The 19,123-nt window shown below is 50.9% G+C and overlaps 1 protein-coding gene and 1 non-coding gene across 2 annotated transcripts in view; one reads left to right on the forward strand and one right to left on the reverse strand.

Moving 5' to 3' along the window:
- Positions 1-3,482: 3,482 nt before the first annotated feature.
- BMP7 (bone morphogenetic protein 7) overlaps positions 3,483-19,123 on the forward strand; it is an 83,933-nt gene continuing 68,292 nt past the window's right edge. The window contains exon 1 of the mRNA XM_020905216.2: positions 3,483-4,454. Within this exon, the coding sequence (XP_020760875.1) occupies positions 4,037-4,454 (418 nt within the window). The 5' untranslated portion in view covers positions 3,483-4,036. The remainder of the gene's footprint in view (positions 4,455-19,123) is intronic.
- TRNAA-UGC (transfer RNA alanine (anticodon UGC)) lies at positions 12,591-12,663 on the reverse strand. Its single transcript has one exon. It is a non-coding gene; the product is annotated as a tRNA-Ala (tRNA).

Raw genomic sequence — 19,123 nt, forward strand, 5'->3', positions numbered from 1 at the left:
GTGGGATTGTCGCTGTTGTTGTTCAGAAGCTAAGTCGTGTCTGATTCTTTGCAACCCCATGGACTGCAGCACACCAGGATTCCCTGTCCTTCACTATCTCCTGGAGTTTGCTCAGGTTGATGTCCATTGAATGGGTGATGCTATCTAACCATCTCTGCCTCCTTCTTCTCCTCCTGCCTTCAGTCTTTCCCAGCATCACGGTCTTTTCCATTAAGTCGGCCCTTCGCATCAGGTGGCCAAAGAAGCGGAGCTTCAGCTTCAGCATCAGTTCTTCCAATGAACATTCAGGGTTGATTTACTTTAGGATTGACTTGTTTGATCTCCTTGCAGTCCAAAAGACTCTAAGAGTTTTCTCCAGCACCGCAGTTCAAAAGTTCCAATTCTTCGGTGCTCAGTCTTTTTCATGGTCGAACTCTCACATATGTACATGACTATGGAAAAACCATAGCTTTGACTAGATGGACTTTTGTCAACACAGTGATGTCTCTGCTTTTTAATATGTGGTCTAGGTTTGTCATAGCTTTCAAGGGGCAAGCGTCTTTTAATTTCATGGCTGCAGTCACCGTCTGCAGAGATTTTGGAGTCCAAGAAAGTAAAATCTGTCACTGCTTCCACTTTTCCCCCATCTATTTGCCTTGCTTTAGGGCCTCAGGGCCTTCCCCTGGGGGACCAGGCAGATGCTGACCAATCAGTTGTTTTCAGATTTAGACTTTTGGCACAAATACCTGGGGTCCCCACCCTTAGCCTCACTTGCTTGTTAAAATCCCCCACCCCCCTGAAAGAATTGTCAGTAGATTTAAAAGCAGAGAGAGCTGCTGCAAAGGAGTAGTATTTCAGCTTTTGGAAGAAAACAACTTCTTTTATCTCAGCTGGCGCTGGAGGTGGCACGGCCGCTGCAGTGGCTTTGTCCCTGGAAGGCCAGCCCCAGGTTAAGCAAGGGGGACAGGCAGCCCTGGGGGGACAGAGCCTGGTGACCGCTCTTCTCTCTGCAGGGCCTGTGCTGCGCTTCCTGCTCCTTCTCCCTGGGAAAGCCATCTCTTTCTCATCTTTTCAGGACTCAGGTCAAAGGCATCTCACCCGGCAGATCCCCTTCCCACCTCCCTCCACCTCTCCCTGCGTGTTCATTCATGCCACTTATCACAGGCCACTGTGAGCTGGACCTCATATGCTCCAAGTAGACACTGGACCAGCCAGTGCTACTTCAACTATATCAGCTGGTCCCTGTGTTGTTCCTCACCCTCCACGGTGCCCATCTGGGGCACCCCCCCAGGACCCTCCCACATGCCATGTGGGAGTGTGCTGTGTCCTGCCTGAGAGAATCCATGGCCAGCACTGCTTCCCCTCCCACCCCCAAACCACATGCAATGTTCCTGCTTTGTCTCCCCTGACCTGGAAGCCAGCTTCGTGGTGGAGGCCACCGTGTGAGCTTGCTCTCTCCTGTCCCCTCCAGCCCAGTACTGTGCTGGCACCGGGATGGGCCTCATAACTCACAGGGCCCAGTGCAAAATGAAATCAGGGCCCCTTTGTTCATAGATCATGAAGAGCTGCAATATGGCAACAGGAGAGCTTTAAGCCATGTGTGAGACCCTTCCTACCAGGTGACATGCCAATGAAGCCCACCCTGCCTGACCCTCAGGAAGTACTCAACAAACCTTTGTTGGAAAAAACAAGTTGATGGACAAATGCAGGTGGAGGGGGTTTTCATAGCACCTTACTGACAGGCGGGCAGAGGCACAGCCCTGGCCAGGGGGCCCGGGACCTATTCCATCTCGCAGCCTGGGGCCTGTGTAACAAGGCCAGGATGCCACTTGAATGGCTAGAAACTGCAATCTTGTGTTTCTCTTCTCCTTACTTGGCCTCTGCCTTGCCTACCTCCACCGATGTGGCCCCTCACGCTGCCATCTTGTCCAAAAGCCCCCAAAGAGGGCTGCATGGCAGAACCACCTCTCCTTCAGAAAACTCAGAAGATCAGGTTCCTTTTGATCAGCCCTGTAGCTTTCTGCCTCTCCAAAGTGAGGCTTAGCCAGACCCCTCCCCTCAAAGGAAACCATTGTTCCCAGACTCAGCCCTTTACCTTTCATCCCAGACTCCCTATGGTCACCCTTCACCTAGCCCATCATCTGAGAACCACTGATTTGTGGGTTTGCCTTGGTTGCTCAGATGGTAAAGAACCTGACTGCAATGCGGGAGACCCAGGTTCGATCCCTGGATTGGGAAGATCCTCTGGAGAAGGGAATGGCTACCCACTCCAGTATTCTTGCCTGGAGAATCCTATGGACAGAGAAGCCTGGTGGGCTACAGTCCATGGGGTCACAAAGATTCCGACACAGCTCAGTGACTGACACACTCCTTGGGGCAGGAAAGGATGGAGGTGAGATTGAACTTGACCCATGGTGCTGCCATTCTGGGTCAAGAGTGATTTTGCTCCTGGTTTTACAGGTGAAGAAACTGAGGCTCCAAAGAGCAGTAGTTCACTCAAGGTCCCACCACAGTTCTGAGTCGTGTGGGGTGCCATTGTGCCACGCTCAGTGTGAGCTGGGCCCCAAGTGGGCCACTGAGTGTCATCTGTGGGATGAATGAATGAGGGGAAGGAAGGAAGAAGGCCAGGAGTGTGTGACAAGGTTTATGGCTCAGAGGTGAACTGCATGCAAGGCCAGCGGGCCAGGCCAGCTAGTCTTAGAAGTGGGGAGGAATTCTCTAGCCCACAAAATTTCAATCACTCAACAATCATGACTGTGTGGCAACAGTGGCTTCCAGGCCCTGGGTTCAAGGGCATCTGAGAGAGCACGGGCCTGGGCCCCGGGGGAGCTCCCTGGTTGGTGGGGAGACAGGACAATAAAAACAGGACAAATAACTCAAACCGTCATTCCAGACAGGGGAGGGAGGAGGAGTTAAAGAAAACAGGTGTGTGGGGATCAGGAGGGGAAGGAACCTTATCTGCGCTGGTCTGGGAGGAAGTGGCACCTGAGGGGCACCTGGAGGTGGAGGGCTGGCCAGATGGCTGGGGTGGGGACAGAGACAAGTAAGGAAGAGGGTTCAGGCAGAAAGACTGGCGAGTACAAAGGCAGACTGCCAACAAGTTCAGGGAAGGATCAGCGTGTCTGGAGTAAATGGAAGGGGCAAGAGGGGAGAAGGGCTCAGGTGCCACCTCCTCCAGGAAGTCTTCCTCATCCCGGAGCTTCCTCCGCTCTCCTCTAGCTTGTTCCACCGCAGCGCGAATCCCACGGGTCCCGCTCAGGCCTCCTACCCTGCCCGGACCGCGAGACCGGAGAAGGCAGGGCCAGCTCGGATTCCTCTCTCCGCATCCCCGCGGCGTCCGGCCGGGCGCTGGGCACCCAGCGCGCACTCAGTAAATATTTGTAGAGCGCACTAGAAGGAATGAATGAACCCATTGGGCGCCGCTGGGGGGAGGGCGGGGCCGAGGGCAGGTGGGAGGCCGCGGGCGCGGGAGGGGCCCTTGGAAGTCCGTCCTCCTCCCCCTCCTCCTCCTCCCAGGCCCCAGCGCGTACCACTCTAAGGCTCCTGAGGCGGCCTCTCGTGCGATCAAGGGCGCGCGGGGCTGGGCGAGCGACCTGAGGCCCCTGCTCTGAGCGCCGGAGTTCGGAAGAGGGTGGGTCCCTGCCGCTCAAGAGCAAGAGCGCGAGAGGAGGCAGAGGAAGGAGCGCCCGCTCGCCAGCCGCCTCGCCGCCTCCCCGGCACTCGCTCTCCCGGCTCCTGGGTTTGCTGGCTGCTCCTCCCACCCGCGCCCGCCTCCTCGCTCGCTCTCTTGCTCGCTTGAGCCGGCTTTCCAGCCCCGCGTTGCGCCCGGGCGAGTGCGGGGCGAGGGGCCCCGGGGCCAGCGCCGAGCCGGGGGCGGGGGTCCAGGCAGAGCGCAGCGGGTCGGGGAGGGGCCATGTCCGGCGCGGGCGCAGCGGGACCCATCTGCAGCAAGTGACCGAGCGGCGTGGACGGCCGCCTGCCCCCCTCTGCCACCTGGGGCGGCGCGGGGCCCCGGTGCCGGGTGCCCGGAGCCCGGGTCGCGCGTAGAGCCGGCGCGATGCACATGCGCTCGCTGCGCGCCGCGGCGCCGCACAGCTTCGTGGCGCTCTGGGCGCCGCTGTTCCTTCTGCGCTCCGCCCTGGCCGACTTCAGCCTGGACAACGAGGTGCACTCGAGCTTTATCCACCGGCGCCTCCGCAGTCAGGAGCGCAGAGAGATGCAGCGCGAGATCCTCTCCATCTTGGGCTTGCCCCATCGCCCGCGCCCCCACCTCCAGGGCAAGCACAACTCGGCGCCCATGTTCATGCTGGACCTGTACAATGCCATGGCGGTGGAGGAGGGCGGCGGGCCCGACGGCCAGGGCTTCTCCTACCCCTACAAGGCCGTCTTCAGTACCCAGGGCCCCCCTCTGGCCAGCCTGCAAGATAGCCACTTCCTCACCGACGCCGACATGGTCATGAGCTTCGTCAACCTCGGTGAGTGGAGGCGGGAGGGAGGGGGTGCGCGTCTGGGTCAGGAGTCGCTTTGGGACAGGGAGGGGGCCGCTTCTTAATCCAGCCCGCCCATCTCTCCACTCTTGGTCGTTAGCGAAACTGCAGCGCTTGGCCAAGGGTCTCCCACCCCCCTGCCTTAGTGAACCCCTAGCCGCGCGCGCCGCAGGTAGGGCTAGCCGTGCTCATCTGGCCTGTGGGAGTTTGGGGGGAGTAAGGACCGGTCTGAAGCCCTCTCTGGGTTAAATCGGTGGCCGCACCTCTGGGGCTGGAGGCGCCGGGCGGGCCGCGGCTCAGTTCAAAGCGCGGGGCTCGGTCATGTGAGCCGTGCCCGGCCGGCTCGGCCCGCGCTACCTGGATTTAAAGGGCCCTGCTCCGCGAAGCTGCCTTCCCGCCCTTTCTGAGCCCCTCTCTGCTCTGCCCGGCCCTGGCATCGCGGGCGTTACCTCCCATCCCGGCCTTGGCTAGCCCTACCTGTCTCCTCCCGGTGCGCCCGCCATAGCTTGCAGCGCGCCCCGGGCTCCTCGGGGGCCCCTTCCTGACCGCTGGGCTCCCCCCTCGCTCTCAGCTCTCCTAGCTGGAGCTGGGGGAAGAAACATGGCCATTGCGACCTTTCTATTTTAAATATTTAATGATAGGTCCCGGACCGGCAGAATCCATTTTCAGCGTTTATCACGTGTGGCGCGCAAACCATGGCTTTCGGCTAATGGGTGGCGAGGGATCTCCCAGCAGACGCCGCCGGGGTACGCTAGGGGACCCGGCTTCTGACCAGAGCCCCGACGGCCCCGGGGATCCGAGGCTGGCGCTGCGGGGGTGGGGAGGGGGGCGCGGTGCTCCCCCTTCCATATGTGCACGCACAGTCACCAGGCTTGCTCAAACTAACCCCCGACTGCGCGGTGTAGGGCTGATGATCAAATATTTAGTTTCTGAGATAACACGCCCCGATAGCGCTGTTTCCTGAGCCGCTTTCATTCTACATGTGTAACTTGCTGCGAAAATACGTACGAAGTCAAGACAGCAAACTCACGCCCACCGGCGCTGTGTCAACAGGGAAATAATGGTCCTAAAGCCCCTCGCGGGGCACCCGGGGCATGGATGGAGGGCGGCGGGAAGCGCGGATCAACCTTAGCGCTTCTCGCACCAGATAAGGTCCCTGGAGTTCCCGGGACGCCATTGTCTGTCCTTAATAATAGCCCCAAATCAAATAGTGAAGCGAGTTTCAACGAGAGCAAGGGATGGGAGGTTTAGATGCCAAAATGACTTCAAGAAAGTTTAAATTATACTAGGCAGCTTGTTAGAATGAGGCAACCCCATATGTCCTGATTTAGAACACTCTCCAAGATGTATGAGGTGGAAAAAAGCAAGGTGCAGATCAGTGAGGTTACATACGTGCGGTACATCATCCTTTCCCCACTGGGAAAGACACCCTGGATTGGAACTAGATTTCAGGGGCGGGGTGGGGGGGGTGTCGAATGGCGGAGTGCGGCAGGGCAGAACTGGGTTGGGGCCTTAGGGATTGGGAGTTAAGGCCAGATTTTTTCATTGTCTGCACTTCTGTCTGTGTGATTTTTTGCCCCTCTCAATGTGTATTTGTGACCTATACCAGAAACTAAAGAAAAATCCCAAATATGTACATATAAATACATCAGTTAAAGCAGAGCTCTGTAGCCATCCTGAAGCCAGGAGTTAGCCAGGGTCCTTTCTCTGGCTGGGGATTTATGGTATCTTTTCTGTTCTGTTGGGTACCAGCGACTCTTGGTGAAGGCAGCAGGTCCCGATGGTGGCCTTCAGAGCCTGGCTGAGGTCATTCGAAAGGTATTTGTAAGCCCCGGCTTCTGTGGAAGGCTCTGCAAACCCAGTGCTTTAGAAAGGACCCTACTACTTATGGATCAGCAGCCTGGCCAGACCCGGGCTCCCCCCATGCCAGAAAAGGACCAGGTTGCCAACCGGGCACCTCTGGGAAACTTGGGGCAGGGCTGTTTGCTCCCCCATGGCGGTGGGGAGCAAGCTGGAACTTGTTTGGGAAGGCCACAGCTGGGTGGTTTTCCTTCTCTGGCTGTACACACACCTTTCAACCCGTTAGCCACATTTCTTTCATCTTGAAAGGACAAAGACTGGCTTGTCTGAGCCTCTTAATCAGTCGGGCTGGCTTTGGGCTTTGTGGGACAGTCCTGACTTTCTCAGGTCTTGCTTTCTGGAACATCACTCCAAATTAAATGGCAGAGTGGCTTTTAACAGAGTGCCCTGACCTTGTTTTCTTTCTTTCTCGGCCCCTAAAACTCGAGGTAATTAGTTGGGTGAAGACTTGGACCGCAGTTGGGCAAGACGCTTCCTGTAGATGTTTCTATGGTTGCCCTTTAATTTCTGCTCCGTAGCAGCATGGGAACAAACCTCCGATCCCTTCTGTTCTGTGGGGGTTCCGAGATTTTGCTCAGGAGGGGCTGGGGTAGCAGTGGGGTTGGCGGGAGGCATGTAGGAGACCTGCTTGGAAGCTGAGAGAAAACACACGGTTTTTCCTTGGATTGAAGTTCATATTGACCTGTAACATACGAAGTTTTCTAAAGGAGTGTGTTTAATCTCACACTTTACCTAAAAGAAAATGTCATTTGTTCATATGCAGCTACCTCTTGTTATCATGCAGGGGATCCAGGGGGTCCGTTGGGGATTGTCGACAGAGACCTTGAAGGCAGACTGACCTTCTCCACCACCCGATCCTTGCCCCAAAGCCCCCTCCTCCTCCCACCACCCTCTTCTCCCTCACTGCATACCCCTGCTGTCCTGCAGTGCTTGGGGGACTTCAGCCTGAATTCTGAAGGCTTTTGCAGACCTGGTACATTTCTTCTTCCCTCTGTCTGCAGCCAGACTGGTTTTTGTTCCTGCAAGTCATTCTCCTCAGAATTCAAGCTTTTTGCCAGGCTGGAGCAGGATCTAAACTAGAGAGGGAACTAGAGGAGGATTTATGACAAAACCAGGTGCTGAGAATGAGGACCTCAGACCGCACCTTGTGACAAAGACCAGCCTGTACAATAAAGCCCGTGTAACGCTAGCTGAGCTGCCAGACGGAGACTCGCATCTTCCCAGCCTGGGCCTCTTAAGTTCAATGGCGAGATTTGTAAACTGGTTTGGATTAACAAGCCCCCAACTCCTCTGTGTAGACTTAATTTTGGAATTCAAAACAGGCTACCCTCTCTTAAATTGTCCCCAGGCAATGTGAGTTCTGCAAACCGAATCCGCCTATAGCTGCCCGCCCCCCCCCCCACCCCCACCCTCTTTCTTTGGAGAAATTCAGCAGCTCTTTCTGGAATCTTCTAAAGAAACCCCTGGCACTGGAGGTGTGTGGTACACGTCTGTCCCTTGTCCAGAAGGAAACAAATTTGTTTCATCTTCGAAGTTAAGGTTGAAAAAAAAAAAAGAAGTTGGAAACCTGTCCTTATTGGGCTCAGGGTCTAGAAGTGGCTTTTGTTAATGTAGCTGAGGCACAGGGAGAAGGCCGTTCCGTTTTACTTTTATTTTATACCATCTGGCGATCCTTTTTGTTGACAAGTGTTTGGCATTAAGATCTCTCCTTTTGCCCCTTCGGAACAGGCCCTACCACTGTAGAGTATTAGAAAAAGATTCAGTTACAGTTTAAAAATTTCCTTCAGGGAGTGCTTGCCGAGGGAGCACGGGCTGCAGGCACTCGCAGCTGTAACCTGGCTTGTGTTAAAATTTGGAAAGGGCTGTCCCGCATTCCAGCGCTCAAGCGCCGGCCCTCACTGGTGAGCAGCCAGAGGTTAATATAGATGTCACCCAGCCTTCCCTCCTTCTCTCTTTCTTTCTCTCTTTTCTGCACAGCGCCTTCGCTATAGGAGCGCACCAACAGCTGTGTTTTCAGTAACCCTTTCAACATCACTTCTTTTAAACCTCATTTTCCTGCTTATATAAATCAAAAATCTTCTCCCCCACCCTCCTCCCAAGGATATATGTGACCCAGATTTGAACTTTTTGGATCGTCTTTGTAGTTCCCTTCAGGAATCAGAGCAGGTTAAGGCCAAGCCCTGGATGCCAGCTCGCGTGGCTGTTTGTGGTTTTGATTCCAGAGTGGTTGATTCCAGAGTTGTCACTTGGTTGCGGGGTGGCCCTTGGAGGGGGTGAGAGAGGAGACCTGGAGAAGCGGATGGGGGTTCTCTGCGTGCACAGAGAGAGGAAACAGCTTCTGAGATGCAGCTCCTGTGAGCTCTGGGTCGGGGCCTTCCATCGCGTCGCTGCCTGTCAAGCCTCTGCCGAGATAAACACAGCTGGTCCGCGATCCCTTGACCACCGGCGTGCCTGCGATGTGAGCGAATATCACATGTCCGCTGAACTCAGAGAGAGTGATGACTTCATTCCAGGGAGAGCCTCATCTAAGTTGATTGATCACCCCTATCGCTTTAATATCATCCCCCCCTCCATTGGGTAAGGTCATATTTGGCCCATTGCGAGAATCAGAGTGTCCTAACACTCTCCCCATCTCCACCCTTCCCCAGCCTGCCCATCCATTTTAACCAGCTGGAGATTTTGAATGGAGAGCCCTTTGGACCAGGTGGCTGACCCCGTTCATTTTTTGGTGACCACCTCTTCAGACCTTGCTGGGGGCTGTCGGCATGGCTGGTTTGCGGTGGGGGATGCTGGAGTGCTTCGCTTTAATTTGCTCTGGCAGTGTCACCGGGGTTAGGGCACAGGCAGGGATGTGTGGGACCTGTCATGTTATTGTCAGAAGGAATGTGAGGATTAGCCTTTAAAACATGGCGGTGGGAGAACACTGCAGCTGTGTACACTTATTATAGAAGATTTAAGTCCCACTGGTAAAATCAATATATTGAATTGCTTGACCCTCTGCTTTTAATTAGTTTCAATCAAATGCGCCGGTGTCATTTTGCCTCCTCTCGCCTTCCTGGGGTGAGGAAATACCAATATTTACATAGAAACTGTTAATTTGTGGTGCAAAGGAGAATGCATTTAGCTTTGCACACCCAAATTGCTCCGACGATGTGAAGGATACCAGATCAGCGTGGAGGCGAGCGGCGATGTCACCTGGTTGTGGGACCGGCCACATCAGGGATGTTTGCTGCCTGGCTTCAGGATGTGCTCGCAGGTGCCTGGACCTGCAAGCGCAGAGTGTGAAGGTGCGAGTCTTTCAAGAAACTAGCCAAGGCTGACTCTGCAAGCCAGACATGCCGCGATTCACCCCTGCCCCCGTCATCTAAAATCTTTTCTCTTAAACATTCTTACAGAACTGTGAAGCGGAGCGGCCACTGCCTTCCTGGTTGTTTTGAGTCTGTTCTCCCAGCCTGCTGGGTCCTTTGTACCGGGCAGCTCAAGGCACAGTACTTTATTTATTCCAGAGCTTCAGAGGCTTTTCTTTCCAATTCCTGAAACAGTTTATAGAGGAAGGGGGGTGCTTTCGCTGCAAATGATCCCATGTACAACCACAGCTATTATGTGAACCGTTCGGTATTAGTTGTGTGTTCAGCTGCAGTTGAATTCTGGGTTTTGCAGCAAATGGCATTTGACAAATATTATTTGACAAAAAATGTGACTCGATATTTCTTAATGTGGAACAGATACTTCCCAGTTAACCTTCTGTGGGAAAAAGTTGCCCAAACCCGACATGAAATGGCAATGTAGATGAATACCAGGGCTGCCTCTGTGTGTTCCCCCCCCCTCCAAAGTGGAGTGTTTATGATTTGGGGGGATATTAGCAGTGCATGAAGCTTGACACTTACTTATGGGAAACTCAGAGTAGCATGTGCGATGCTGTCCTTTCAACATTTGTGTCGGGAGGCATTGCTGGGAGCCGAGAAAAGCCTTAGCTGATCCGAGTGGAGTGGATTGAATTAATGACAACTCTGAGAGCACCAGTTTTAGGGTAATTGCTTTATTGTTTTGGAGCCAGGGTGCTTATAATCTGGTTCCTGTACAAACATGTTTAACGTGTGTTAATGCATTTGCAAACCAGAGCCTCTCAGCACAACCCTGCTTTTCATTAATTGATGTCGGTAGCATGGTACAGTATTTCAAAGAGCTGGCCAAGTATAAACTGTGTTTCCAATTTCCTTCCTTTCCTGTGTTTGGAATGCCAATGTTAATTTGTTCCCATGCAGGAGCAGGGGCTGCCAACTGCGGCTTTCTATAAAGGGCTTCACGGTGAAGGCTTCCAGCCCTCACTGATGCTTGGGGCTGCCTGGCCAAGTTTCCTGACACTTTGCAGCTAATTCTGGGTGATATATGGAGTGGGGGGTTGGGGGGCTTCACTGCCGTGTAGCGGAAGTTCCCGGTGACGGCAGAGGGTGTGACTTGGCGAGAGAATGGCACGGCATCCACACTGATTCTCTTTAGACGGCAGCCTAAACCCCTGTGTCTGTTTCCACTATGGTTGCATTTCAGCTGTGTGACCTTGAGCAAGTTACTTAATGTCTCTGAGTTTGTTTCTTCATTTTAGAAAGCTGGATAGGCATCTCCTCCACAGACCCTCATAAAGACAAAATCAAATCTCATGTGGGTAGAGTCTGGTACACAGTAGGGGCACAATAAATAGTGAACCTTGTTTCTGTTTAGGTGGCCAGCTCACCATTCATGTTGGTATAATAGTCCAAATTTCAGTTTTTAAGTACTTGATCTTGAAATACCAAGATTAAGCCACCCATGTTGTTTTAGAGATATGAGGAAAATGGCCCTAAAGATGTACATCTTTGTGTACACCTATATACCCCTCACACATTCATTTTCTTCTTTAGAGATCAGTGAAATTGGAGCACACCAAACTTATCTGAGGATAGGTAGAGTCTAATGCTGCGGCTTCCCAGATGGCTCAATGGTAAAGAACTCAACTGCCAATGCAGGAGACCCTGGTTTGATCCCTGGGTTGGAAAGATCCCCTGGAGGAGGAAATGACAACTCACTCCAGTATTCTTGCCTATGAAATCCCATGGACAGAGGAACCTGGCGGGCTACAGTCCATGAGGTCACAAAGAGCCAGACACGACTGACTGAGCACACACACAGAGCCTAATGCTGACTTGCTCTAGATTTTAGCATTGATGGCTATTTAAAAATTTTCCTCCTAGGGCACCTGAAACTTGAATGAGGGCTGCACAGGAACTGTCTGTACTGTCCTCACAACATTCCTGTAAATCAAAAATTATCCCAAAATAAAAACTTTTTTATTTCAAAACCTCACATTACTGACATATTTCTTCCCATCCCTTCCTGGAAAGCGGTCAAAGTACAAATTGTCTTTTCCTTCGAGGGAGTGACAAGCTGAAAGCATTCATTAACAGACCGGTGCAACTTCCCCACTTTTTATGGGAGCAGGTGCAAGGCTGCCCCCACCCCATTCCCCCACCTAGGGTTGGGATAACAAATCCCCAAGTGGATTCAGTGTGTTTGGAAGCCTCTGGAGATCAGTGGACGGCAGAGGTCTCCAGGGCCTGAGATGCAGGGTGGGCTTTCTCACCCAAGTTTTCCCATAAATTCTCTTCAGCTCTTTCCACACCATTTGAAAACTCTTGACTTAGCGAGTATTAAGGTTTCCCACATCTTTGAGGTCACGTGTTATTCTTTCACTTCTTTATCTCCCCAGAGTAGCTTTCAAGTTTCAATCTTCTGTTGTCTAGCTTAATTAAATTTGGCTGTGAATAAAAACTTGCAGTGTTTCCAAAATTGCGGACTTGCATGTTTTTAAACATTGAAGTTAGGCCTGTACCATCTTGTAATGCCAGCCTCTCTCCTGCTTTCACATAGTTTGGGGAAAAAAAAGAACCCAAGCACTTAGCATGGCCGTCCCCCTAGAATGGTCCCTGTGCTCGTCTGCCCAGTAGTTTAACCACACACTCAAAGGCAGGCGGGTTATCTGTGGTTTCGATGACTTGTGTTCTGGCCTTCGATAAAGGACTCTCTTGACTGTTTTCTCAGGCATTCTTCCTAGCCTGCTCTTGCCCTGCCCTGCAGAATTCTCATGGCACAGAAAGTGTTCAGACATCGGCAGTTGTATGCTTGAAAGGCGTAGAGCTGTTCTAAGGCAGTGTCTTCTGAGTGTGTGTGTGTTTTTTAATATTTATTTATTTGGCTGCGCTGGGTCTTAGTGCAGCATGTGGGATCTAATTCCCTGACCAGGGATCAAACCCGGGCCCCCTGCATTGCAAGTACAGAGTCTTAGTCACTGGACCACCAGGGAAGTCCCCCTGAGTGTTTTTTAATACTGAATCCCTACTAACAGATCTTTGAGTACACACCCAAAGTAGAAATAGATCATATAGTTACTCCTGTTTAAGGGTGGTTTGTACTTTATAAAACAAAGATTAAAAGAGAAATCTAAGTAGGAGGCACTGAAGATAAAGAAATACAAAATTCTGATGTTCATTAATACACATTTTAACTAATGCATCATTAGTAATTAGTACAAAGATTGCAAGTTTAATTCATTAGCAAGACAAATGTAATTTTTGCTACCAACTAAAATTTTCAACGTGATGGAGTTTGGTCTTTCAAAACTCGCAGTTCAGCAGTTTGGAGGCAGCGAGCTAAAGGTCTGGTCCTAAATTTTGATTATTTTGATCCTTTGTCTAGTCGGCATCAAGAGTTCACAAAGAACCCCACGAATTTTGGTTGCTTAAAACCACAGAGCCTTGTTGCTTCTCTTGTTATGGGTGTGTTGTGGGTTGGCAGGGTGCTCTGCACATCAGCCGGGAGGGAGGATGCTCAGGACTCCAGGCTGATAGAGCTGCCACCCTCTTGAATGTCACCAGTTACAGTACCAAAGGGAAAGACAGCATGGCTTGTCCATGGGCTTTTCATCATTCCAGATGGAAGCAACATGGGTGCTTCTGCCCACATTTCACTGGTCAGAGCCTGTCACATGGCCAGACCTGACCCAAAGTGGCAGGAGATGACAGTCCCACCCCAAGCTTGGAAAGAGAGAACTGGGAAATGGCACTCACGATGAGCACACTGTTGTAAGCGAAGGTGCTCTCACCAGATGAAATTATGGGACCGGAGCAGGTAAAATGTTGGCCGCCTTACTGAAACAAGGTTTGTATTTTTCAATCTCATCTACCAGTTATGCAGAGATTTTTTGAATCCACATCTTCCCTGATGTCCCTCAGTTCTTGAAACTTAGTTGAGATTATGCTATTTCCCGCCCCGTGTCCCACTGGATCCCTCTTGCCTACCCTAAATCCTTGCACCCCGTTTTGGAGAACAGTGTTTCTGGAAGCGTCCTGATCACTGAAGTATTCACGTGGTTGGACAAGAATAACCACTTCTCTCCCTTCTCTTGTAAAATGACTCGCCTCTTTAGGACCTGTCTTTCAGCAAAAGCACGCTTCAGCTGCCCTTGGGTTCACTAGCCAGAGAATCAAGGAGCCTGACTCTCGCCTTGGCTCAAGAGGTTCTTGCCCTCCTGGCTGGTATTTGTCCGGGCTGTGCAGGTGACGGCCTTGTCATGAAGTCCGACTTTTCCTTCAGAGGCACCTCCTTGTCCAGGCAGGGCCTCCAGACAGGGTCTTGCAAAGCTGAATCTAGAATCTAAATTTCAGAGACTCCTTCATTATCTAAATGTATCGCTGAAATAAATCATGGTGATAACGTGGGAGGGTTGAGATCTTTCTGTAGTGCTAATGGATTTATAACAGCCTCCCTTATCAGGTTCCACTCTCTCTGGTTCTGCACAGCAAGTCGTATCATTCCCATTTTAAGGAGGAAGAGGCTAAAGGGCCCCAACTTTACAGAGCTCGTAAGTGGCGCGGTTGGCCTTTGAATCCAGCTCTTGATGAATGTAAACCCATTCACGCTTCCCTCCGGGGGCCCAGTGGAGGTGTGTGAAGGGCGGAGATGGAGCACAAGGGCAGTGGTGATGAGACCACCAGAACAGCCTCTCAGCCCTTGGCCTTGACTTTGTGGTTCTGTGCTCTGAAGAGGAAGATAACGATAAGCAACTCACACCTTCCCCTTCATTCTCCACCCTGCTGTGGAAACTCCCCTCTGTTCCGTCTCTGTGCACTAAGAATTATTGACAGGGTCAAGGGCCCTGAGTGCCTATGTACTGGTGTTCCTATGTGCACCCCACACCCCACTGATGGGAAAATTCCAGAGGCAGCTAGGGACCGATATTTTAATAGCAATACCTCACGACACTGTATGGAAAGGAGGAGGTAGTTTTCACCACATGTATGGAAATAAATATTGCATACTGATTGTAATAGCATCAAATCACCATCAGTCTAAATGTCCATGAGTGGCAGATTGGAGAAATAAATTTGTGATAAATTTATTTATACATTTGTAATGAAACAGAAGGGAAGTGCAAGAACTTCTTTTTTTATGTATCAACTTAGACTCAAAACAGAGTGTCGAGAGAGAAGGCCAGTTGTATAGGAGGATGTTTAGGGTGTAAGCATTCCTCATGGTGTCACAATGGACACACACAAGATCACCAGATAATACTGTCTATAGTTGTTGGGCAAATGCATATATGGTAACATTATGGAAACACCGCCACAGAACTCACACCAGCCACCTTTAGGGAGACAGGAAAGGGGTGGGATTGGGGAGAAATTTTAAATAAACTTCAACTGTTTTGGTTGTTTCCTTTATGTTAATAATAAGACTGGACTCCCCCTGCCAAAAAAAGAAAAGTAATATTGGATTTCCCTGGTGTCCAGTGGTTAAGCCACCTGCCAATGCAGGGGACACAGGTTTGATCCCTGGTCTGGGAAGATTCTACATGCTGTGGGGCAACTAAGCCCGTGCCCCACAACTACTGAGCCAGTACTCTAGGGCCTGCATGCCAGAACTGCTGGGCCCACAAGCCACAACTCTGCCTTCACACTGTAGCGCCTGTGCTCTGCAACAGGAGAAGCTGACACTGTGGGAAGTCCATACACCTCAGCTAGAGAGTAGCCCCTGCTCTCCACTACTAGAGAAAGACTGCCCAGCCACAAAGACCCAGTGTGGCCAGAAATAAGTAAAAAAATAATTTTTAGAAGCAATTAAAAAAATGTGTTTTAATAACAAGAAACCATTGGGAAGTGCAGTGTGGTATTCTGGATTGGATCTTGGAACAGAACAAGGACAATAATGGAAAAACTGATGCAATCTGAAAAAAATTAGGAGTCTAGTTAATAGTAATCCATCCATGTTAAATTCTTAGGTTTGACAAGTGTCCCACGGTTATGGAAGATGTGAATCTTGAGGGAAGCTGATTGAGTATGCACGAGAACTTTATACTGTCTTTGCAACTTTTCTATAAATCTAAAGTTTTTCTAAAACAAGTTTACAGGGAAGAAAAGGAAGCAACCGTGATATTGACTCCTGCTAATTCTTGGTTGTTTGAAGGCAGGAGGAGAAGGGGGGAACAGAGGATGAGATGGTTGGATGGCATCACAGACTCAGTGGACATGAGTTTGAGCAAACTCAGGGAGAAAGTGGAGTTTCGGGGAAAGACAGGGAAGCCTGGTGTGCTGCAGTCCATGGGGTTGCAAAGAGTTGGAGACAGCTTAGCTACTGAACAGCAGGTTTTTAATTGTGGGTACCTAGATATTAGTTATGCTTTCCTCTGCATTCAGGGCTTCCTTGGTGGATCAGACGGTAAAGAATCTGCCTGCAATACAGGAGACATGGGTTTGATCCATGGATCAGGAAAATCCCCAGGAGAAGGGGATACCGGCAACCCACTCCAATATTCTCATCTGGAGAATTCCATGGACAGAGGAGCTTGGCGGACTACAGCCCATGGTTTTGCAAAGAGTCAGGCACAATTTAGTGACTAAACCACCACCACCCTCTGCATTCTTCTCTGTGATTACATTTCTCCAAGCCCCAGTGAACCAGAAACCTCTCCCACTGGATACAGAAGAGTCCTTGCTGGAAGCTTAGACCTGAGGTGGCTCTTGGTGGTGTGGACCCAGGGAGCTGTCTTAGAGTGTGCTCAGGATATCACACCCCGAAGACCAACAACTCATCAATCCACAGAACCATTAACCCGACGGGGCCTCAGCCAGCAAATGAAAGCCCCACGTGGCAGTGTCCTGAGACCTCTAAAACTCTCTCTGCCTGCCTTCAAGAGATGCCCTGTGTAAAGCAGTCCTCTGTTTATAAGCAAGAAAGGGGGTGGGAGGGTGGGTAATATCAGGTCTTTCAACGCTCTTCTTGGTCCTGAACTTTGTGAAATGCGCTGCCCCCCCAACCCCCGCCCTCCCCCCTGCATCTTCCCCTTCTCAGGTTCCTTTTTCTCACTGACTTGACCTAACATTTGATGAGGGAGAAGCCCTTAAAAATGGCAGTAGGGGCCTCAGAACCTTCCAGGGCTAGTAAATGTTTATAGGGTGGAGGCACTGGTTGGTCATTTCCTTTAGGAGGAAACAATAAATGAAGCTACTTGCCTTATACCTACTTACCCCTGAACTCTTAATTGTCTTAATATACTGGTGGGGGGATGGGGAAAGGGGATCCAGAAATCTCTGGGTCTCATGTGCCTCAAACATCCTAGGAACTTGGAAGCGGCCTTTTCAGGTAGCTTTAGAGCTGAGTTTCCAGCCTCGGCACTGCTGACATTTTCAGCTTACTCTTCTCTGTTGTGGGGAGGGCGTCCGGTGTGCTGTAGTAGAATATTGAGAAACATCGCTGAGCCCTACACGCAAGCTGCCAGAAGTTGTGACAACTAGCATGTTTCCAAACATCTTTCGGAGGCGCCCTGCGGGGAATGGCCCCGGATTGAGAACCACTGGTTTAGGCTTGATGTCGTTGGTTTAGTCGCTAAGTCGTGTCTGACTCTTTTGTGACCCTCTGGACTATAGCCAGCCGGGCTCCTCTGTCCTTGGGATTTCCCAGGCAAGAATACTGGAGTGGGTTGCCACTTCCTCCTCCAGGAGATCTTCCTGACCCAGGGATCGAACCTGTGTCTCCTGCATTGGGAGACGGATTATTTACCACTGAACCAACCAGGGAAGCCCTGGTTTAGGGTACCTTTCCTCAAACTTGGAAATTGACTTGGGAACTTTTGCTTCAAACCTATCTGCCCGTGGCGATGAGTTAGGGCAAGACTGAAGGATCATTTTCCAGTTGAAAGGAAGACAGATTGCAATCAAAATGTGAGCCCTGTTCTGGGATCCCAGCTCTGCCTGGATTTGAAACACCCTGGAGATGAAAAGAGGTCAGATCTTTAAAGTCTCCCGGGAGCCAAAATATTTTTACAGCACCTTCTGCCCAATGACACTAAAAAATGATTGAACACACACTTAAAACTGGTCTCTCTTTGTTTCCTTTCCCCAATTTTGCTCCGGAGGAAATAGGGCAAAACTCTTGTGGGTTCCCTGGTGGCTCAGATGGGTAAGGAATCTGCCTTACCATCTGCCTTACCAGTACTGGAGATCTGGGTTCGATCCCTGGGTTGGGAAGATCCCTTGCAGGAGGGCATGGCAACCCACACCAGTATTCTTGCCTGGATAATCCCATGGACAGAGGAGCATGGCAGACTACAGTCCATGGGGTCGCAGAGAGTCAGACATGACTGAGCCACTTTCACTATTCATTACTCTCTCCCTTACCTTGTTTCCCTCCAGCAGGTAACTTGCCAGGGGCAAGGGGGTGCCGGGAGCACAGAAGCTGCAGTTTCTATTTCTCAAGGCAGCGCAAAGCTGCAGTAAATAAAGTGGGAGACCTGCTAATTTTTGTGCAGCCTGTGAGCAAAAATGACTTGCTCATTTTTTAAAAAAGAGTGGTAAAAGAAGAATATTCCATGCTGTGGAAATGAGATGAAATTCAGGCTCCAATATCTATAAAGCTTAATTGGGATTCATTTTGTTTGCATCTTGTCTGTGGCTGTTTTCATACTCCATCCACGGAGTTGAGTGGTTGCTACAGAGACGGCACAGTCTCCAAAGCCTAGAATATTTTTTATCTGGCCCGTTATAGAAGTTTACTGACTCCTGCTTTAGAACATCAATAACCCTCTTCCTGGGGAAAGGTAACTAGTAAAAAAGGAAAAACCCTGAGTTTTATCTGCCTCCTTTGTTTTCTGTGGACATCCAGTGATGCACAGATAATCTTTCTCTTCCAGGATGTTGGAGGGGCTCCTCCGAGTTTGAACAAACTCTTAGTTAAACAGATTGCTCCTTTGAACACTTTCTGGCATCTCTCATGTGGGGCGTGCATGCATACATGCTAAGTCTCTTCAGTTGTGTCCAGCTCTTTGCAACCCTATGGACTGTAGCCTGCCAGGCTCCTCTGTCCATGGGATTCTCCAGGCAAGAATACTGGAGTGGGTTGCCATGCCCTCCTCCAGGGGGATCTTCCTGACCAAGGAATTGAACCTGTGTCTCTTATATCTCCTGTGTTGGCAGGCAGGTTCTTTACTACTAGTGCCACCTGGGAAGCCCCTCGTGTGGGGCGAGCATCATGAATTCCCATCAAGGAGATCAAGTAGACTGCACAGCTTTTCCTAAATTTGCTTTGTTCCAGCAGCCCCCCTCCCCATCCTCTTTTTTTTTAAATATCCTAAAACATCTCAGGTGGTAGCTAAGGCTAGCTCTGGGGTCGGACACAAGTTAAATCCCACCTCTGCTGCTTGTTAGCTCTGTGACCTTGGGCAGGTTATTAGACTCTAGGTCCCCATTTCCTCCTCTGGGTTCATGTTGGCG

This window comes from Odocoileus virginianus, chromosome 9 (genome assembly GCF_023699985.2).
Source record: "Odocoileus virginianus isolate 20LAN1187 ecotype Illinois chromosome 9, Ovbor_1.2, whole genome shotgun sequence".
Lineage (NCBI taxonomy): Eukaryota > Metazoa > Chordata > Mammalia > Artiodactyla > Cervidae > Odocoileus > Odocoileus virginianus.